General features: G+C 43.8%; 1 protein-coding gene and 1 pseudogene across 2 annotated transcripts in view; one reads left to right on the forward strand and one right to left on the reverse strand.

Annotated features, from left to right (window-relative positions):
* LOC311350655 (gamma-aminobutyric acid receptor subunit pi) overlaps positions 1 to 10,722 on the reverse strand; it is a gene marked incomplete at both ends in the record, with an annotated part of 28,965 nt that extends 18,243 nt beyond the window's left edge. Inside the window, one exon of the mRNA XM_084470717.1 lies at positions 10,667 to 10,722. Within this exon, the coding sequence (XP_084326843.1) occupies positions 10,667 to 10,722 (56 nt within the window). The remainder of the gene's footprint in view (positions 1 to 10,666) is intronic.
* An 11,659-nt stretch (positions 10,723 to 22,381) lies between these two features.
* On the forward strand, positions 22,382 to 23,294 carry LOC311350839 (annotated as a pseudogene). Its single transcript has one exon. The product of its transcript is annotated as an uncharacterized misc_RNA (transcript).
* The last annotated feature ends 507 nt before the right edge of the window (positions 23,295 to 23,801 follow it).

Consider the following 23,801-nt stretch of genomic DNA (forward strand, 5'->3'; position numbering starts at 1 on the left):
GTAAGATATCTATCTGTCTATGTAATCAGCAGTGGCTAGGTTAATAACTATATATATTTAGGATTGTGCATGTTGTATAACTTGTTGCTAGTTCAGATAATCTCCTTCCCTTAGACAAAGCAGCGACAGAATGTGAAGTGGGCATGGTGACAGAATCCATACACAAAAAGCCAGATTCTGTGGCCACATTTAAAAAGTTGCAGACAAAAAGTAATCTATACACTGTAATGAATAACAATCAGGATTGTAAATCAATATCAGTGTGTGTTTGCCCAGCAAGAATATATATCATTCTACTCACAACTGCAGCACACCTGAGGAAATAATAACAAGCAGCACGGACTCATTTGGACAAACAAACAGAGCAAAGTATCGACGCCCTGTGCTGTTATTGGATCTAGGAAATGTCAAAGTGACAGAGTGACCAGTAGCGCTCACCAGAGAATTGTACCTCTGACGGGTATGGATCCTGTGTGTGCCTCCGTCTCCACCCTCACAGCAGTCTGGGCTGGGGCTCACAACAGGGATTGATTCAATATGGTCCCAGCCTCCCTAACAGGCTTATTTTAAGGGAGACCGCTTCACATAACGAGAATTCCTTCCTTTTATTGACACTGATCAGAAGTATTATTATATTAAAATGCCTGGGTTTAGTTTAAGAAAGAAGAAGCAACTTCTTACAGGGCAGATTTCCAGGAGTCATTTGCGTTAGCTTTGAAGTTGGCAATGAAGATGGTCTCATCTGAGCGCCTCGTTACAAAAGAACAGACAACATTTTCCTAATGGTGGTGATTGGTATTTGGTTGGATGATTCGAAGAGAACTGTCATGGAGTCCAATTGCCTTTAGATGCAGGATGCAGGATGAATGGTTACTACTGTCTTGGTCATTGGTTGTGTTGGATTCTCATCAGAGGTACCATACTCATAATAATGAGTGTGGTGAAATCAACTGTGAAATCGATTGGAGAAACCTGAAGCTTTACCAATCTGATGAAGCCAACAAGACGATTAAATGTAATTCACTAGCCTCATGGGTGACCACTGCAAATCAGGTTCATCCAGGTGTGAAACATAAACTACTGCAACCTTTATATAGAATACCATAAGCACTAGAGCAAACAGGCATGCAACATGTTGCCGATTGTAACATGTATAGTCGCAACGATTCAATACACCTATTTTGTCATTGCACTATTCACTGCGATGAGAGTGGAAAACTCTAGAATTGCACTAGTATGAAGTGGTTATCATCAAACCATTTAATTAGTCCAGGAACATAATTATAAGTACCTTTTTATGGGATTTGGAGCAAAGATTAATTTGTTGGAACTGTCCAAAGCTACATAGCTTTAGGCCACACAATCACACATTTCTTTGGCATTTGGATACCCATCCAGTTACTGCCTACGCTTTCAGACGTTATCATGACATGAACCATTAACCAGAGGCATGGCAGTAGCAGTGTCCTATCAGGAAAACACATCTGAAGGCTTAGGCAATTTGATTTCAAAGCGCATCTCAAACCACAGCTGTCTAACACGGGAAATACGATTTCAAAAAACGCTGCCGCTAGGGTTCCAATTCCTGTCTTTTATAAAACATGTCATTGTCTGCTGAAGACTCAAACCAAATATGTCTTTTAGGGAACAATAACTGAAACTTGTCTATCATGGGTTCCGTTAGGGGATGAGTGCTATATGCATGCATGCCTCACAGAGGGTCTGAAAGTGGCCTTGGAAGAGCCAAGAGCTCAACGCAGACCCCCTCTAGAACACACAGTATTTTAGTGTAATGCCTCACCAGTGGAACTAATACTGTGAATCATTTGACTAAACAGAGATTCACTCAGGAGACTGTCTCCCAGAAGGGATGGGATGGAAGCTGGGTTGTGATTGACAGCTTTGCTATGTGATTTGAGGATGAAGGATGGAATGGGGTCCCCTTACTAACACTGCAATAATGTACTGCTCCTTTTGTCGATGGGATTCCATCCATGGTAGAAAATACATATTTAAATGACAGAGAAATAGTATGCAATCCTTGATTTGGAAACTATTGACAATTCGTTTGTATACTGCTGCAGGAAATATAAAATAAACTATGGCAAGATGTAAAGCAACCGCTCAAAAATATATACAATTGGATTGTCTCCTCAATCGTCTGTGAAAACATAGCATTGACTTTAGAAATATGCTTAATGGACTACCAGAAGGAAGTACTGTATAGTCGTCACAGTTTTGAAACAAATACATTTCAGCATGAGTCGATAACAAGCAAGGAACTAGGCGGTGAGTCGAGGCACACTGAATATAATAGAGCACTTTTAAATTGCTTTTGAAAACCCACGGGTACCTAAACACGCAAATGCCATGAGGGCAATGAACAGGTGACGAGCTGAAGTCAAAGGATATAGATTTGTAGAATAACTTCCCTATATAATACTCTTTTAAAATCCTAACATTTTGTTTGATTGAGACCTCGACCATGATTTTGGTCTGGTGCCTCAGTCCTTTTATACTCCCCATACTATTAAGTTGAATATTTAAAACAAACATGTATTTAAAGGCAAAGAGGACTACTCACTCATATTTTAGTCTGTTTCCATAGAACAGGGCAGAAAGGAACATAACAGATTGGTGGCTTAGTTTATGGGACTCTTGAAGTTAACTGTGGGTTTTGCTCATTCCTCCTGTGATATGGGCAAGATACTCAATAATTGGTTTGTCATGTCATTTAAATGTAGACAAATCAATAGTCTACAGTCTATTCAACTCAAAACAACTTGAAAGGTTTTCCAATTAAGGTCTAAGTATATAAACGGTATTCTCCTCCTCCTCATTGGCATACTATTTTCAGCACAGCTGCTGCTGTACTGAAAATGTGTGTTATTCATTATTTCCACTTCTGTCAACGTTTCAGAGATGTCTATACTTCTTCACCAATCTTCTTAAGTACAGAACTAATTATACAGAACTGCTTGGAAAATATAGATTCAGCACAGATAGAAGTAGTGAGGAAGGCACACATTGAGTGACAACAATAACAGCTCATTATATTGTGTGGAAATAAGCACAGAATTCAGAAGCAGAATAAATCGAATCTAATTACTAAGGGTCAACCTGGTGTGCATTAAGCATGAGAAAATGATGTTCCATGACATCCATTGCAATCTCATGTCATTTCAGTGTAGTGATTTCCTTCTATTCATTCAAGCCGATTTAATGGGTGGAGTCTAATCAGTCAACCAGTCTAATCGGCCAATCAGGTCACACAAGTCGCGTGGACCTATGTGACCAATTACCTTAATGAAGCTGAATGAAGCTACTGCATTTTGTACTTTGAGGAGGAACCAACTAAACAAAACAGTGTGGGGGTGGGAATTCAGAACACACCCAATAATCCTGAGACAACCTTCCAAGACAGAGTTTATTAGTTGACTTTGAGATTTATATTCATTTACTTTTCGAGATTTTTCTGACCAGATATATGGCGAGTATTTATAAATCTCTCTAAGTGTTGTCACAATACTGGATTTTCTAACTTCGATGCAATACCTTGAAAAATATTGATATTCGATACCACAAGGAAAATTCAATTTTTTTCAGAAAATAACATACCCAAAGTAAACAGAGTTTATCTCCACAACTGCAAGGGTTTTAATAGGTCATCTTGTTGTCAAAATAAAGATTGTTGTGCAAGTGCAATATTCAATATATGGATACTACTTGGTAAGAGTGAATAAAGCTACAACACAGGTTAAGTGGAAAATTACATTTCCACCTGATATAATGATCAGTTGGTCATTATTAGTTGGTAGCCCTATATGAGACACAAACAGGTAGATATCTTGAGAACCCATAGTACAATTTTAACACTTGACCCCTCTATTGAAAGTTCATGGCAAACATAATTGAATGACACCAAGCCAAACACTCACAAATACACCATATGACCACTGGATATGTAAACACCTAGACTGGGTAGCCCCGCCCATTCTGCCGGCGATTTGAGTTCACCCTGCAGAAGGGTCTGGAGAAGAGCAATACATTTCTTTCTAGTTTCGATACGTTTTTGCGGGAGCAAATCACCAAGCTGGCGCGCTATTGGGTGGTTTAACACATTGGCGAAAGGGAAGAGACGGCAAGCGGCCAATTGCGTACAGAGTAAATTTAACTCCGCCCATTGATCACACCTCTTGTGCTGAAGAAAATGACAGCAGCTTCCCCAGACCAACGTGCAATCTACGATTGAGCTTGGTCTGGCAATAGCCAGGTTAGTAAACACCATGTTTAGTTGCACAATTGTGGCCCAGACACTGGATTATCTGTTTATGGTGGTTTTATGCAATCAAACTAAACATTGAGGACAAAAATAACTTAATGATTTTTAGTCACAGAGTGATATGGTTTGGACTGTTGGAAGGCGGAGGTGGAGTGGAGGCTCAGCTTTCATATGATGTATAGTTTGGGTAGGCCAAATTTAGAGAAAAAGATCGCTATTGCTGTGCATGTTCATGGTTATGAAACACAGAACCATATTTTTCGCATATTTCAGTATACATTCGTCTTTTGACTTTCCTTGGTAATTTGCCTCAAAACCGAAGTACTTTTAAACAGCACTCATGCTGTTTTCTATCTCTATTTCTCAAACCGGTCACGGAGGCTCTGCACTTGACACGCTAGCTGTGTTGGCTAACTTGTAGCTAGCACCGTCACACAGAGCAGTGTGTGACACACAAGCTACTGCGAGAGTCGATACTACAGAAGATGAATCGATACTTCCGATACTACAGAAGATGAATATTGAACAGTTTAAAAAATCCAAAAATCGATATTTTTGACAACATTATTCCCTCTGTGAAATGCAATGGTTAATTTGCGTACTGAGATCCTGCTGTCTATCCCTTTAATTATGATGCAAAAAATATAACAAGAAGCAATGCACAGAAAATAACACTTTATTATTAAGTGGGAGCCTTTTTCAGATTAGTCCACTGGAACAGAGCGTGAAATCTGCCAACAAGAAAAACAAATCTATAGATTAGTAAAAAGGAACCTGTGGTAGTGTGGTAGTATTTTGCACAACTCAATGAACCATGAACCAGAAAAAATCATATTTACATTAGACAATATGGAGGTTCTGTTTCCAAATTGCCCCGGCTGCACATCTGCTCACATTGCGAATCGGTTCTTCAAAAGAAATATAAGAAATTGGGTTGAGGCTATGGTAGGACTTCAATAGACAGCAATGGGACTGCACTGCAGTGCTATGCAAAGAAAGGCAAAAATAAAATAACCATGAAAAGAGACTCTGGCTCTTGGTTATTTTGATTGGACCATGACTAGCAGCCATGAACACTCCCCTGAACGTATCGTATGGAGGTTTCACGGTTCCAAATGGAAGACCGATGGTTAATGCTAATACATAATTAATTCTAATGCTCTGCAGTGTAAAATTGAAATTCCTGACTTAAAGAAAAGATGGAACTGTAGGAGACACACAAATGAATCTAAGCCAGTCGCCTATGCCATCTGTCTAAAACCACCAGTGTCTACACCAAAAAACGTCATCATGTCATGATGGACGATTGGAGGATTTCATATGGTTTCTGCTCTCTTGAGAACTGGCCTCATTAAAATCAAGTCAAACAACAGTCTTGGGTTAGCAATTTTATTACGTACAGTAGCACAACTCTTTATAATTTCACTCCGAAATAATGAATTTTTCACCACTTGACCTCAATCTTTTATGTCTTTCAATTATTCATTAAAGGCAGCAATAACATAATTTGTGTTACTGCGCATGTATCAGATCAAATTCTGTCAGAGCGGGAAGAAACTTAATCGTTCAGCCTCAAGCATGAACTTGTCAAAAGTGTTTTATCAGCCTCCTCTCTAACAACCAATGTGTGGGGGATCCAACATGTTATGCTTTGAGTTTAAGCTTGGTGATGAACTAACGTCACACTCTTTACATTGTACATGTGAATATCTTCAGCTTCAAGTTGTATTATTAGCATTATCATCATCAGTGCTATTAGAGATGCTCCGATCAGCATTTTTGGGCCCAATCACCGATCACCAAAAATGTGATTGCCGATCACTGCCGATCACAGAATGGCAGGGGAATGAGAATCTATTATATAATTAATATATATTAAATATATGGAAGATTCCATATATTTTATATATAATCTGGATAGCAGGCAAGCACCATTTTCTGTTCCAATGGACTCTTTATTTTTTCTCTTTGAACCCCCCCTGACTGAAACATGTGGCTCAATGCGTTCATCAAAGCCTCCGCAGAATATGACTGTCATATACGATACTGAAATGTGCCTGCACGCATACTGCTGTTTTTACGGTACTAAAATGTGCCTACGTGCATTCTCATTTTTGATGAGCTCAGGCTCATCAAAAATCAACACCAGGGGTTTCGGCGTCAACTGCTGACGCAAAAGGTGTCCTTGTGCGTCTTCATTCGACGCAGGGGGAAAGTGCTCCCGCAAATCTTTTTTTCGTAGGATGGTAGAGTCAAGTACCGCCTTTAGGGTTAGGGTTAGGGTAGTAGTGGTTAGAGTTAGAGTTAGGGTAAGGGTTACGCACTTATCACTGTTCGCCGTGGAGGGATTACATTGTAATGAGTTGAAAACCCCTTGAATCGAATGAAGACGCACAAGGACACCCTTTGCGTCAGCAGCTATGCAAGTTCTCCGTAAATGAAACGTAACATTAAACTGCCTCCTTTGCCATCATAACAGTGACCCTGTGAAATAAAAAGTGATCAGCTTTTTTGATTGGCGCTGTTGGGGTTCTCTGATCACACAATTTTTAGCCAATTTCGGCCGATCATGATCGATTAATCAGAGCATCTCCAATTGCTATCGTAAACACCATCTGTAGTTGTAGTAGTTGTTGTAGTAGAAGTAGAAGTAGTAGTAGTACTAGTGGTAGCAAGGGCGTCATCAGGTTTTTGAGAGTGGGGGGGACATATTTTGAAGGGGGGTCAGGGGGTCCTCCCCCAGAAAAAATTTGAAAGAAGTAGATGCAATTTCCCGCATTCTGGTGCATTTTACCATGTTTTTAGATTTAAAATGATCTCCCTCTTTCATTGATTTTCCTTGGAGCTGGCATGGTCTGCAATTACTGACTACTATTATGTTGTTTATATATATATATATATATATATATATATATATATTTATTTATTTATTTATATATATATATATATATATATATATATATATATATATATATATATATATATATTTTAACAGCCATTGAAAATGTTTACATGTCTTGATGATATATAGGCTAGGTTTTTTATACAACAAAGTAGGCTATTAGGCACGAATATTTGATCTTTGTGACTTTGAATATTGCTAATGCCAGAGAATGTCTCATAAGGGTCCTAACATTCTTATCAGAAAAGCTGGCTGTGTTTGGCCATGGAAGAACGCAATTTAGCTGTTTGGCCACTCAATGGAAAACTTGGGCAACTCTGACTTACTTTCCTCTTCTTCGAAAAAAAGAAAAGTCCTTATGTCCATCTCGTGTCGCTGTCGTTGATCTGACTCTCAACATGGGCTTGCTTCGGTAGGCTGCGTGTTTTGAATGCGTGCGTGATGCTGCTTTGTGTGTTAAAAAAAAACAGGAAAAAGAGTGGATTTCTATTTATATGGATATTCCCCCTACTGATGAAGTGGAACGGATTTGATTGTGAAGCGATGGAAAGAACGCTGGACTAGTAGACCAGTCATGCACTAATATTTTTGATGGCAAATGTGGGGGGGTCAAAATGACTTTTTTTCAAGGGTGGGGGGGACATGTCCCCCCCCCCAATTATATTATGGTGACGCCCATGAGTGGTAGTAGCAGCAGTAGTAGTATTTAGATATCGGGTATCAAGGATTGGACCCTAAGGTTAGGAGTTAACCATGTTAACTCTGTGAAATGTGTTCGAATCAGATTAAAAAAAAAATCCAAGCAGACACAGTATATATCTTGGAGGATATTAGGCTACTTCCCAATAAACTGATCCCTGAATGAATGTGTGTCTGATGTTTTAATGCAGAGCAAATAGCAAATATGCCAATTACTTTAGATTATTTACTCAAACACTAAATTCAAAGTCATTCAGATGAGAAAAAAATATGTTGCGAATGTTGTTACTGTTGGACATTATTTATCAGAGCACACACATTTTGTTTCCTTTATTTTTAATTAGTCGACTTTTACTTTCTGGTGCTTGGGCTATTTCCATTAAGTATGGTATTTTGAAATAGCTTGTTTCACTTCCACAATGGCTTTTTTCTTGCATTGTGAAGTTCTCTATCCAGTTTTATGAAAAGTTTGGAAAGGTTTAAATGCAATAAATAAATGAAGAAATGCGTTGTGTTTGAACCCTGCCTATGGTCGATCAAACCGTTCAGTGTCATCAGACTATATGCCAGACAGCACCACGGTTGACTGCAGCAGAGGAGATTAATATAAACACTGTTCTTTGTGCCACTATGATTTTGACATACCAATCTGTGATCCTTGGCCCTTAGCACTTGAATGAGCCCCTTGCTTTGTTCTGTTGACTGTGAAGAAGCAAAGAGGTCGAATGCATCGCGGTGCTGGGGGTCTCTTGTATGAGCGACACAGAAACATGAGAGCTGAATGAGCTGGGGTTGTTCTCTCATGGTAGACTCTCCGCCTTGGCTTTCAACAGCAGGGGGACTCATGAACAAGAGCCGCCTCTATATGGACCCCGACCTGGCTCTTGTGCAGATTAATGTACAACTATTGTCCATTATTAGGTTGGGTGCGACCATATTACCCCCTGAGACTTGAGCTCACTTTCTCTTGTTCCAGTAACTTCCATCCATCTCAAGGTATTCGACTCGTTTTAGGGGTTGATCACAAGAAAGGTTTTTTAGATGCTATGGGGGGCTGTAATTGTATCATTATTTGCGATGGGAACTAAGTGTTTTGCTTGCTGCTTTTGCATTGCTGATGGCCTTCCGTTGTTTTGCCGTGAGCATCTTGCTTTCTTGGCGGAGCGCCTAGAAAGATACTGCCCAACATCACTGTAGGTTTAGATGTAGATGGTCCATGGTTGCGCTCTGCAGCAGTAAAAAGGCACAGCACCCCGCTCTGCTTTTTCCAAGGGAGTGCACCGTGCGTTTTACAGCCTACAAGGGTCCTCTGATAGACCTCAATACCTCATTCAATAACACGCAAGTTTAAGCAAGCACTCCGATTGGTCAATTCCCATTCTCAAGCATGTTTAAATGCCTGGTGAAAGAACGGACAAAAAGATTGTGCCTAATTACAGAAAGTATCGCTACGCTAACTAACCGAAACTACTTTCATGAGCCTAGTTTCCATAAAAACGTTCAACTGACCAAGAGTCGGCTATCATTACTATAGGAACTACTTTCTAATGGCGATGAACTCAGGCAGAAAGCCTGAGTGGTACTTGAAGCACAGCCGTAGGAACTCGGCGCAAGCGATAATGACATTCAAGAACGCCATCTTGTGTAAGATTGCTTAAATGTGGCCCAGGCTCTAGTACGACCGATATGAATCATCTCAGATAATGCCATGCAATGCCGTCAAGGTCACATGAAAGTATGCATGCTCTTTTGTCCAGTACATAATGGGTAGTCAGTGCCATCATTTATTGCTTGTCTAGGTACTTGGCATGCTATGTGCAAGATGGATGACCTAAATGTCTCCCACTCCTGTATAAGAGGAGGTGAAACGGTGACATCATGCATGATCAGGTAGTGACAGTGCATTAAACTGGTTCAAACCAGTTATGAGGTCAAAAGGAGCCACCAAGGAATCAAGATCACAGAGTGATGGATGGAAATTTAATTGACAATGCTAATTTGGCATCCCACACGACTGAGCCGTCTTTAACTGAATGCCAGTATGGATCTTACCCTTTCAAATCAAATTAACCTTCATTAATAGAGCGCTTTTCATGCAAAGCAAGAGTTTAAATAACAGTAAAGATCAGAATCACAGAGATACATTGGGCAAGCATTGATACTATATGGCAGACCGATTTAGCAGGACTGCGCAACATATCAGGTGTACCTCCATAACAATTCTGAGATGTTCAATTATATTATCTTCCCTTTTGGGCGATGAGCATCACCCATAGGTTTTTGGCATTTCAAAAATCCATCCATGAAACCGGCCCCAAGTTGAGAGGTTTGTTTTCTTACTTGACACACAAATGTGAAATGAAAATAGCCTTATTTTTCTCTCCACATGACCCCTAATGAGTTTATTATGCCGGTTTGGATGCGGTGGCTGGCACATGCAGCCCTGTGAGACCGCCGGTGTGAATTGAATCAAATTGGAGCGTATCTGGGGGGGTGCTGTGTGTGGGAGGGAGAGGGCCTGTTATGGAGTATGGATGGCTTGCGTATCGTTATAACTCGAGCCAGTGTGAGCATTTCTCGATTGGTATCTATTTTCTACACTCTTTTTTTTCCACTAGCTTCTTCAAAACCCACACGCAGTTGCATGAGACAACATTCTGTCTCTCTGTCCCCCACCGGGTGAGATTGTTTTCCCAGTACAGGGATCCCAACAGTTTTTGTGTATGTGTTGTGTTCTTGTACACAATACTTCCCAATAAGTCACTGTAAGCCATGTGTCTTACCTGCTAATGAGGAGGAGAGTGAACAGCAGAGTCCCTCCGGACACAGACAGAGTCATGATGCTTGGAGGAGCAGAGGTGGTGCTGGTGGTGCTGGGTGAAGTCTATCTGAAATAGACACATAAGAGAGAACAATACCATAAGCAACACTTCTTTCATCGATTCATAGGTGCTGTTATTGAGAAGCTTAGGGTACTGTTCATGTAGAAAAGTGGGCTCCAGAGCAAATTAATCCATGGTGCAGTACACAGAGAACCGTTGGCTGTGGTACACGCAGCACCGCGGGGTGCTGTGCACACAGAATAGTAGGGTGCTGTGAGCATAGAGGATTTGGGTGATGTTCTCAGGGAACCTGGGGCTGCTGTTCACAGGGGGTTTCAGAGGCAAACCAGGTAGGATGGACTTGCTTTCATCTCTGATTGGAATAGAAAGAGTCGGGACAGCATCTCAGAACCCCGGGGAACCGAAAGAAAGACATCTTAAGCCTTAATTATTCAGGTGCTTCATTCAAACAGAAATTTAGCTGATGGGCTCTCACAGATGGCCAATGTTGTTTGTCCTGAAACAATTAATGATTCCACGAATATTTTATAACTCTGGTGCTCATATCTATTATCCAGGTTGGTTCAGCTACCACCTGGCTATGTTGGCGCACACACGCACGCACGCACGCACACACACACACACACACACACACACACACACACACACACACACACACACACACACACACACACACACACACACACACACACACACACACACACACACACACACACACACACACACACACAGGGATCACTTTGGGCTTGCTCTCGACAACCAGAAGGGTAAGCAAGTTGACATGAGCTGCAGGGCCTTCTTTCCACAGCGTAATGGTCTCCTCATAATGACTGACTCTCTTAACTCCACTGCTAGGCTGGGGTCTTAGCGAGAAAGAAAAAAAGCAATAAAATGTATTGCAGTTTAAGGCTTCTTCAGGGAACAAGGGTGCTTGCGACAGAGAGCGAGCGAGAGTGGGAGGCTTTTGTTGTATCTCCCTATAGACCTTCCTCGTGTCTTTTCCCCACCACCTCTTTTAAGATGAATTCAGCCATAGAAGCTGAGGGTGAAATGTCTAGCAGACCATGTCGGGGAGCAGGCCATATTCAATGATTATATGTTTAATGTTTACTGCTGGTTTGCTTACAACAAAGATATTCATATATTAATGCTGAAAGTTTCAGCATTAATATTATAGTTGCGTTGTTGCTATTTTTGGAGATACACGTACTGCAAAAGCAGCATCTGAATAGTGTCTGGAGTAAATGTTGTGGCTCTCTCATCTGTACTTGTGTGCTTTCCACTACGTTACCAATCTGAGGATTTCATTTCAGAAAGAGAGACAACATGAGTAATGAATTTAAAAGGAGAAATTGCTCTAGCTTCGGGCTACTCCTTATGAATGCATCTGCAACCTCTGACCATTCCTTTTTTTGACTCCTCCAAATCACTCCATCCTCTGTATCCACTACCGTGTAGTATCACTATATACATACATGTCTGCATGTGTGTGTGAATCTCGAGGGGCCAAGGGGGTAAGTGGGCGGGTCCCCCAGGCAAGACTGTGACAGTTCAAGGACCGTTATTATTGGATTTTATTGGATTGGCCTCTGGCTGATTTCAAATTCCCAATGCATGAACAATGTTCCTCTCTCTATTGGCTCCCACATCCATTGGTTACATCAGAATCCCCTCCTTGAACTCCTCCTCCTCCTCCGCAGATGCCCTTATTTGCAGTGTTTCACCTCAAATGCTCACACTGTTTCAGTCAAACGCGAAACACAAGCATCTGTTTTAATGATGCAATTCCAGACAACCGCTTGAGTGGTGTACAGCTCTGAAATGTGTAAAATACACATGGAAACTAGAGAAATACTCAACGGAACCATTAGCTGTGGATGGTTGCAGGAAACAGCCCAATTTGCTGAAGCTTCCCCCATATTATGAGTCACAGTTGGTGGGTTGAGCTGGGAGCCGACTCCCCTGGATCCTCAATGCTTTGATGTGTGGAGAGCCCGTCCACTTCTCTTACCTTTTCCCACACGGGAATAACCAAGACTGGTTATATGAACGCAGGGAAATGTATTTAGTGAGTCATTTCGCTTTGGAGCTTTTTGCGTAGCTTATTTAAAGATTTTTAAAGGATCAAGTGGAACTGGATGTGATGGTCTTAAACCCAATACACGGCATGCAGTTGCTCCTGCATACTCTTTCCCTCTGACTGTCTTCCTCACACACACACACACACACACACACACAAACACACGCACACACACACACACACACACACACACACACACACACACACACACACACACACACACTTCGGGCTATGGGCCTTTCCTGCAAACATCCCTCTAGGTTATGTTATTCACACATACAAGCAAGAAAACAGGGTTGTTTTTCTCACTGATTTCCACAAAGTATTTCCACATTTCTCAAAATACAAGTACAGTTGTACTCAAGTACAACTACAGATACAGGTACACCATCAAGTTCAAGCACACATTTAAGTACACATATACGTGTACATTTTTATGCACACATAGTAGACCTAGCTGTACTAGAAGAAGAAACGGTCGATCATTACACAGTACAGGCCACCACATCCTTTTGTCCAGGGCTCATATTCCAGGCAGCCAAGTGCAGCATTAACTCCCTCTGACACTTCCTTTCTCCTGGCTGTGGGCGGAGCTTTGTTTAAGAAGCCTGCCAGGCACCAACCAGTTATCTCCCTTCCCCGGCTGCCGGGTTCCCCTTCCACCGTCTGTGTCGGTCAAACACAGCACACACACAGGCTTCAAGGGTGGAGCCTGGAGGTGATGGAGGGGGGGGGGCACCGCTGACCACCATTGGACATAGGAGGAAAGAGGGGTGTGGAGGATGGGGGGGGGGGGGATTTGTAGCTGCAGGCGGTGGACTTTCAAAAGGGAGGCGTGTAAATCGTATTTTTTGCAGCTGCAGCGGTGGCTCTTCTGCTGCAGATTTAGTATACAGTATGTTAACCCGAGTTGAAAAGGGCAGCATCCATACATATGAAACAAGACATGGCAGAGTTGCATCTTTCACTAAATCAATTCTTTCCTATATTGCTTTCCTCCCCCCTTCTCTATTCTGACTGTACTGTGCAGCAGATGGCAGCATCAGTTACGGCTCTACAGTGGCACCACCTCTCGCACACACACAGACACACACAGACATGCACACACACTCACACACCTAGTCCTGCCCCAAATAGGCTGTCATCTGTGGCTTGGTTTTAAATTCCATGTCTAGCAGCCCTACTGAGAGTTGTATGCATGGAACCTTTGTTGCTATATTCCACATGGACGCAGTAAATCTTAAGAAATTAAAAACATGGGCATTGCATTTGGTTTGTATTAATTACCATGGCAATGACAGTAATTATAGTGAGCTGTCAAATTAAACTTCAACTAATAGAAAAGCATGCCTGAAGGCTTTCGGCAAGTTGCCAGAATCCTTGCAGTAATCCGTGGTGCATTTTTAGAACCTTTACTTTACTCGGAACAGTGTTATGATTTCTGCTGTAACCAACCATCACAGAAGGTGCAAATTATTTCAGTAGTTCCACTCTAGAACTGTACACAATTTGTAATTGTGGTGAATAAGTAAGTATGTTTACTTCTAGAAGACAGCAAGTACTCTTTGATACATTTACTTGATCTATACTAAAGGACTTTTTTCGAAAATAAAACTCCTGTTTTGTGTTGGTCTTTTGAACTACTTTAAGTACTTTTTTTCTGTGGGCAACAAGAGCTAGAGACCCTGAGAGAGGTTAGCATGACTCCCAGACATATAAGGAACTGCTAGTAAGGACCTAGCTAGTAATGAAGACAACCAATGAAGACAACCCTTGTGAATGGTATGGCGATGCCAGTGTTCATTAAACTGGGAGATGAAAGAAGAGGAGCAATGCTAGAGAACAGATTCAAACCCACTGTCCTTAATCATTTTGAATGAGGATGGAGATGGCGGTTGTCACGATGCAATTCACCAACGACTTCATGTGGAAGAGAACGAGACGATTAAAGCGAACAGAGAACAAACGACGGAGAGTGCAAAACACATGGATGGCTGACTTTTCAAAAGCTTCTCTTCGTACCATTCATACCATATCAGAGTCAGTTTGGTACTGTGGCGTGAGTGTGATTTGGTTGAGCGCACGTCAACCTCCACTCCGACCCGGCTGACTCCTCCAGCACCCCCTTCCCAGGGTCCTCAGCTCCTCACCACTCACACAGCAACCTGGTGATGTCAGGCCTGGGGGAGACCAGCTGATCTGAAGACTGAAGAGGCATCTGGACACACTCTCTGACATCCAGAGAATGGACAGTTGCCACGAAACTTCATGCTAACAGATGATATCTCCCAATGCCAGACACATGCGCCACTTAGACGCATGGGGCAGCATTCTGTAGCATGGGGAGCAGGAGACGATAGGATGGCTACAATAGAACCCTCCCTTACCACCCCCAAACAGAACCCACACACACAAATGCACACATGCACACACACTCACACAAGTAATTGGCAATTGGCAATACGTGAAATGTAGCCTATAGGGAAGCAAGCTTTAATGCAATGACACAAATAAGAAGTAGCATATGTGAAATGCATCGCACATTTGGAAGAAAGGGATTCTATATGCCCTTACCATGACTGTCAGTACACATCGCACCCTCCATTAGCCTCAATAACACAAGACCCTTCTCTAGTGGGGCTCTCATCCATCCAGCTCTCACTGCCAGCCACAAGCAGTCCTTATCAGCAAAGAGCTCTGCACTGTCACATGGTCTCGTGTCCACATCAGTCATAGAGCAAAAAGCAGAATTCAGGATTGTTTTTTTAAAATGAGTGTACGACATTTATTCTTTACTGAATGTATAATATATAAATATATATCATAACAATGTATGGGGTACAAACACAACCATTGCAATCTGGAGGCTTTTTGGGAAGGGTACCAAACATGTACATTACTGAGATGGTTTACCTGAGCGAAAGGAAGTTGTGCTTTATTAATTATCCCATAAATACAGTCAATTTCAACTGGAGTACGAATTATATACGGTGGTCAAAATATGTCAATGGGGAAACAAAAATGCACGTGATAAGCTGCTGTCACTGCTGTCAAGTATGGATATATATTTGTATTTCATGAATCGGTGTAACAATCGGTGTAATATAGGTGTAACATTATAAAACATTTAACTACTAACAACAACAGACAGGCTTGAATCGGGATCGGCCAGTCTTCTCCACGCTGCCAGTGATCCATCTGCCCCATGTGCCTTAATGAAGGGTTGCTTTGGCAACAATAAAATCATTTTTCACTTGGCTGATAACTGCGCAGGATCAAAATGCATCCGAAGATTTCTCAAAGGAGGATAGCCAATCTAAAGCTAGACACAGTTTAAACCACAACAATTCCAGCACGATTCGTTAGATTGGCAGCCTAAAGTAAAGATGAATGTAGGCCTACCTATTTTAAAGCGCCAAACAGGCAGGTCGCGCGCCCCAAACTAATAAGCCTTAAAGGAAACACATCACATTAACACACGAGACGACTCCAGAGATACACAGGGAGAGGAGACGAATGTTTACTTTTTTTTCGAAAATAAAGTCGAAATAAAGTTGAAAAATTTGATATAGAAAGCGTGAACTCGGATGTGCGCATGAGAACAAACGCGCCAAAGCGCCTCGTCCAGACGCTCTCGTAAGAACTCGAGTGTTATTGTCGACAGTTGTCAACAATAACACCCGAGTTTATATAATTTTAATGGAGAATATGCAACAACGCGAAAAAAAAAAACATATTAAATGAAGTTGAATAATACCTGTAACGGCAGATGACCGAGCGCACCTCATATATCCAATCGTATCCAAGAAATAGGGATCCGAAACATATTTTCGCACTGAACATAACAGTCTTTTAGGGCTAGACTGAAATCAGCTTTGGACGGCGACGGCACCTGCTGATTCGCGCGCGCACTTCTGCCTGCAAATAAACAACTGGTTGTGCTCCGTCAGCGATCTCTGATTAACTACTATTGGGGCGCGCGCGGCAGCGGCGTGCGCAATGACGCACGGACCAGGCTGATTTTCTCAAAAGCTGTATGCCTCCTTTCCTGTCCTTTGAACATATTTGAAAGAGAACATGCGAGCATTGTGCGAAAGAACAACTTTTGATAACGACTGTGTGTGTTAAAATGGATTACATCATATTTGTAATGCATTTTTATTGGCTTGCATGATCTATTTGATCGTTTTTTCATCACATGAGGTGTATATAGAGAAATAAAAACGATGGATTGTGCCTGGAAGTTGTAAAATATCAGCGTGAACATCAATTCAGTGTTTAACTAATGACATTACTGGTAAATTGCTATATAACACACTTATACAGCCTAGAAAAAACATTCAAAACATTCCCTCCATTGCTTCCTTCTTAAGTGCTCCTGTCCGCTCTCGTTTTGCGCTTCACCGCAGCGCGTTCTATTCTGGACCCATTGTCCTCTCCAACGGGGTCAATGCAAATTAAAAAATTCTGAGCTGAGGTGTCCCAGAGGAATATTTGACATCCAGAGGCACCGTCTGCCAGGGTGTTTCTGATGGATGGAGCACGACAGGCCTCTGTCTCGGGGCCTCACCTCTCCGCCTCCTTTGAGGGTATAGTATAGCGCACCGGGATTCACTTCCAGAGAGCTAACTGTGTGTGAGAGAGGATGGAAACCATTCAAACAGGAGCGGATGCTGGCCCTGGGATAGCAAAAGAGCCAACAACAATGTAGATACTTATAACCCATGGACTCCAAGTGACCCTATACTCATATTATAGCAATACATTTCATCTAGATTCTCCAACACAAGAGTTCTTGAGTGGGGTGCATGATTAAAGCCCTCATTAAAGTCAAAGTCAGTGTTTTCCTCCTCCAATATTTCCCTACAGTACAGCAGGAGCCCATGTCCATTGAGCGAGGCAGATTCTTTCCTCAAATGATTTACACAGGCCATTACAGCATCAAGGTCTTCACGGGACATAAAGGCAGACATCTGCCCGCATTGATAACCTTAGCAATATCTGCATTCCACACGTACGTGCTTTTGTGAATAATCAGCTTGAATATATAGCTGCAAAATATTTTCCCTTGGGTCTGTTGTGTCCTCATCAGTCTCCTTAAAGACGTTGAAGCTCAGTACCCCCTCTACCCGTCCCCAGGCTCTTAGTATTTATGCCTATGGTAGTAAAGGGGCAGGTCTGCACCAGAGATGGCATCACCTTCAAGGCCGGCCATCGCCCCCCCCCCGGCTCCCTCTACTCTAATTCTTTATGGTGACAAGATCACATGTGATTAATCTCCCTCTCACACGACTTCACGTCTGATTCTAATCCCATTTCCAGCAGGAACACCTGAACCCCCCCCTCCCCCGCTCTTGCCCCCCAGCTGTCTGCTGCACAGCGTTTAAATACAACAGTACTCAACATAGTCCTGCCTGTCTGCCTGCCTGGTACAGGTGCGTGTCGTGATCGCCCATCAGGTCAAAGCCCTGGTCATTAAAGCCCTGCTCATCCCTGGAGTGGAGACCAAGCTAATGCTTTTATGGCTGGCTGCTGTGATCTGGGATTTAACTGTGCGTTGCGAAGGGGGTCAACAAGGTTGGTTGTTTGGTTGTTTTCTTTTTTTTTTTTTTAAATGAAGGATGAGCCGATGCTAATCCATATGGGATATTTCATGAAGACTACGGTGTTCTGATTGAATGGGAAAGTGTTCCAGTTGCTATCGCTGTATTTATATATGTAATATCAACTCTTACAATCAGGACGTGCTGCGTCACAGAATTGTCATCACAGAGGTGATTCACAGTTCTGTTAGAGGATTTCTGAACATTTCTATAAAACATCCATGTTAGGGCGGAGAAAGTGAGCAAATCCTAAATACATAGCACCCTTCTTAAATCTGCTTTGCGAAAGCTTTACACGTCACATGTTTTAGGATAGCACTTCTCAAAGAATCCACCATGCTCTACATAGTGAGTCCGGGGTATATCATATCACAAACTAGATGAACATACTGATGGATCATTCTGATCAAAGCAAGGGAGTGGCACTGGGACATGATTTATTTTTGGACAACAGAGTCTATGGCACTGAAGGCAGGCGTCTGTTTGTCCGTGTATGTCTGGCAGAAATCAAAATACTAGTGGGCAGTGGAACACAGAGAAAACACAGGAAACACTGGAAAACACAGAGAGTTATGCATTTTTCATAAAGCCTGCAGATTTTTCTAACTTTATGGATTCACATGTGTGTCGCACATGAAATTTGTCTCGAAGCCACCTGGCAGTTTAGCCACTTTTATTAAGAACAAAGAAAAACAAGTGTTCTCATTTCATATTTAATGGTAAAGGCATTTGATGTTTACCATTAAAGACACTGCCAAAGCCTCTGCATGTCATGGACGTTGTAAAATGTCTTTTACAATGAGAGTCGCAGGGGTAAATGCTCATTTGTGAGATAATAAAGAACTCCCTGTGGTGCGTTCACAGCACACCCATCACCTCTATGGAGCAAATAGGTTGCCTTTTATCCCCCATGTTCATTAAACAACAACAGATGCTGCAATCATTTAATGGACAGCAAAATAGAACACGTACTATCCATAGAGAGTGTAAAAAACATACACATAATTGGACAACATGAGAGTACCAGGTGTCTTTGGTCTATAAATCATGTTGGGCATGAACAAGGCTGTCGAATGAACCTCTATTAATTGCTGACGACAAAGCAGTGGTAGTGTATTAACCAGTGGAACGTATCCCCCATTGTCTCTTCAAGGGGATTGATTGGTGTTTAAAATAAGAGGTGCACAGGGGATGGGGAGGGGGAGGAGGGGGGGGGGGGCTCTCAAGGCAGCAAGGTGACCTTGGACCACCGGGAGATAGATCTCCTCTCAAAGCCCTTGAGGATTCACCCATTTTCCCACCATTTTAATGGATGATCTTAAGCTGGGAGCTGGGATTCTGCGGATCCCATCGTCAGGCGCTGTCCAGCGTATAGCTTACACCCAGTGCCCTTGAGACGGAGGGGTGAAGGCCTGGGGCCCCATCTGACGGCGGCCCCTCATTGCATTGACACATTGACATATGTTAAAGTTACACCAGAAGCTGTGTGTGTGTGTGTGGGGGGGGTGTATGTGTGGGCGTTAATCCTGACATGTATTGAGAAGTTTCACCAGCCATTGCTCAGCACCAAGGACAGCTCCCGCTCCAGTGTCAGCCCCCTCAGACAAGGCTACAATCACCACAGATGCACAAGGGAAAACAGTGGAAAGTGTGGCAATCCCTCCCACTGCTGCTTAGCTTGTACTCAGGACATTGTGCTGCAGCATTGATACCGGTTCAGGCCAGAGCAAGGCTTAGAAGGTCCTTCACTTAAGCTGTCCACCACAACCTTTCAGACATAGTGTGAGATCCTGACGGGACAACACAGCAGTGCTATTCCTTTTCCTTAATCCACCGCCCCGCCTGTCTCACACTTCCGACCGGAGCGTGATAAGGTGTTCTTCATCAAAGGTGGCTGGAGATTGCAGCCCCTTCATAACATCTCAATGATATCAAAGGCCCGGCGTGTCCGGCCTCACCAGAATCGTTGTGCAGACAGATGTTTCGGTGGATTGGACGTTGAATCAGGGTCTACTTGTTTTGTTGGTCCACAGGAGCAGATCTCAGAGCAGAACTGGTGTGTCTCGTCGTCACATCTCAGTCCTGCGTGCCCACACATCACAACACTCTTTGCTACTTCAGCGGTATGCGTGTGTTATTTCTTTCCCCACGTGGCAGGGTGATGATCAGAGGATGTGTGAGTACACGGCGGCGCTCTGTGACAGAGGGGGGGGGCGTAAGGTTCTCTGAATAAAAGCAGCGGGAAGCGACCTGGTCTCATCATCCAGTCTCATCAGCTTGTTAAGGTTACCAAACAAGAGCCGACAACTAATTCATTATCTGCCGCGGTTATGACCGCAAGGTTTGATGTTTTAACTTGTAGTTAATCTTTGATCATAAAATGCAAAGTGCCTATTTGGTTTCGTTGTTCTATCATTCAAAGGGGTTTCATTTTAATACAATTATTAAGGAACAAGAAACCGACCGGCACTAGAGTAAAATGGCTTTTATTTTTTTTAAATACCCTTTGTTCACATTTGCCATCCATCATTTGATCTCTCCCTTACACACCCTCCCTATCTTTTGATCATCTTGCTCTACAGCAATAGCTCTCTTTCCCTCCCTCTCCCTCCTACTCTTTCTTTCTCTTTCTCTGGGAAAAAAATATTTTTGCACACAAACATTTGGTTATTAAGGCAATAAATGGATACAAATATTGATGCATTCACGTAGATTGATGAATTCATCATCAATCAACTCAATTAATCCAATCTAACATTCAATAATAATTGCATGTATTGACACAACCAACAGTAGTTTTAAATCAGTTTATTTTTACAAAAACAAATACATTGAATGGTTATTGATTGGTTATTGATTGGTTATTGAGCAGTGGTGAATAGTCATAGGAGGTTATCCTCTGGCAATAGTGTATGCTCCAGGAAGAATCATGTTGTTATTATATAGTTGTACAGTTGATATATCTGCTACATTATTATAATATCTGTTGAAACTGGCTTATGCTTCATACAACATAAGCCAGCTCCTGTCATTTTTAAGGGGGTGGGGTAGTCTAGAGAAGGTTATGGTTAGGTTAAACCCAAAACGTTCATGGTTACAAATCCAATTTCACTGAGCAACATACCTATGACGGCTGGCTCGCTCATCACATGTATCTGAACATGTCAGATTGAACATGCTCAATGACTAAACATAGTGATTCAAATGATACTCCAGTATGTGTTCCTTTTTATGTGAATGACATTCACGCAAAAATATTGAAATCACTAGATGAGATCCAGCCAGCCTCATTACTAACAAGGGTCTAGTTATAGAGTATAAATATGGCAAACAGTGAACCAAAATCAATAACCAAGATCCACAAAGGACTATGTTTCAGACAATGGTCCAACTGGCCACATTAAGGAACAACTAAATACAGATTCACATAATTGTGAATTGATTGTTGAATCAATGTTCAACAATCAGTGTTGTTTTAATACAAACTAAATTACCAAACATTTGGTATAGTGCCTTTTCAATCTTGTGATTTACACTGTAAACATTCAGTACTAGCTCCACAACTATCTGGGGCAATCCATTAATTGAATAGTGTGGAGGGGGGCGGAGTCTGGCCGGTAGGGGGAGTATGGAGCACCAGGTCGGCTGGGGCGATTGGGTCTGATTGCCGACAGGTGTCCGCAATCAGACCCAATCAGGAAGTGTGTATTTATGTGCCTGCTTTGCCTTTCAGTAGGGGAGAGAACACAGAGAGCGGCAGACGCGCACGTGGACAGATCGACAGGGGAGAAAGGGCAGAGAGCCTGGCCACAGTGTTTGTGGACCCTACTGTGCACTTTTCGTGCGTTCTATGATTTACTTGTTGTTCGCTTTTTGAGCAATAAAGCGAACCGCGTGTTCAAAACGCCAAGCCTGTGTCCGCCCACTCCTTGAACCCGCTACAGTGGCGCCCAACGTGGGGCGAGTGCGGCTATGGAGCAGTCACCATTGGCAGCGATACTCGGGCATCTCACGCAGATGTCCGAACGGCAGGCGCAGCTACAGCAGGCGCAGAACGAGGTGCTCCTGGAGCTGGGCCAGTCTTTGACCGCCGACCGGGCGGTCCTCCAGGAGCTCCTCGTCTCCAGCGACCGCGATCGGGAACCCAGAGCGGCGGGGGCGGTGGGCCACATCCACGTCCCCAAGATGGGCGAGACCGACGACGCGGAGGCCTTCCTGGAGACGTTCCGGGGGGTGGCCGAGGTCTCCGGGTGGCCACGCCAGGAGTGGGCTCACCGCCTCCTGCCGCTCCTGACGGGCGAGGCCCAGCTCGCGGCCCACAGTCTGCCAGCAGGGGCCCAGCGGGACTACGAGGCGGTGGACAAGGCCATCCGGGACCGGCTAGGCCTGAACCCGGAGGAACATCGCCGCCGGTTCCGGGCCCTCACCTTTTCAGAAGGCGATCGCCCCTTCACCTACGCCCAGCAGCTGCGGGACCAGGCGAGGAGGTGGTTGGCCCCGGAGAGGAACAACCCCGAGGAGATCGTGGAGCAGGTGGCCCTCGAGAGGTTCGTCGAGGGGCTCCCAGCCAGAACATCCACCTGGGTCCGGTACCACCGGCCCGAGAGCCTCTCGGCGGCCGTCAAAATCGCGGAGGGCCACCTGATTCCCCCCTCGACCGACAGAAGACCACCAGCACCAACTCCGAGCCCGCGGACCGGTGCGGCGGCCCTGCGGGGGTACAAACCCACCCCGCTACCAAGAGCGAGGTGGGGGGGGGGGCCCACTCCAGAGCAGGCACATGAATCACCTTCCCCCCCCATCCCGCAGGCGGGCCCTCAGACGGCAAGGGAGGGGTGTTGGCGGTGCGGACAGCCGGGACACCTTCGGAGGGACTGCCCGATGATGGAGGTGGGCCAGGTTGTCCGTGTCACCGGCGCCCCGATCCCTCCCTACGGTCCCGGCGAGGCGTACCGTATCCCGGTGAGGATACAACGGGGTACGTACCAGGCGCTGTTGGATTCCGGCTGTATGCAGACCATGATCCATCAGCGCCTGGTGCGGTCCGAGGCATTGGTCGAGGCGTCGAGCGTTTCGGTGAGGTGCATACACGGGGATGTTCACACGTATCCCTTGGTCCCTATCGAAATTCGTTATGGGGGAAAAACGCATAGGGTCAAGGCGGCGGTTAGTCCGAGCCTCACGTACCCCCTGATTCTAGGGATAGATTGGGCTGGGTTTCCAGGGGCAGTTAGCGAGAGTGCGGGGGTACGGACACGACAGATAGGGACATGTAAGTCATGTGCTGTGTTCTGCGCCGATGCGAGGGTGTCCGACGCTGCTCAGGGATCGGGGGAGGAGGCGGGAGGTTCTCAGCCCGAGGGCCGAACGTCGACATTCCCACCGGTGGACG

The sequence above is a fragment of the Micromesistius poutassou genome (assembly GCF_964030765.1).
Source record: "Micromesistius poutassou genome assembly, chromosome: 7".
Lineage (NCBI taxonomy): Eukaryota > Metazoa > Chordata > Actinopteri > Gadiformes > Gadidae > Micromesistius > Micromesistius poutassou.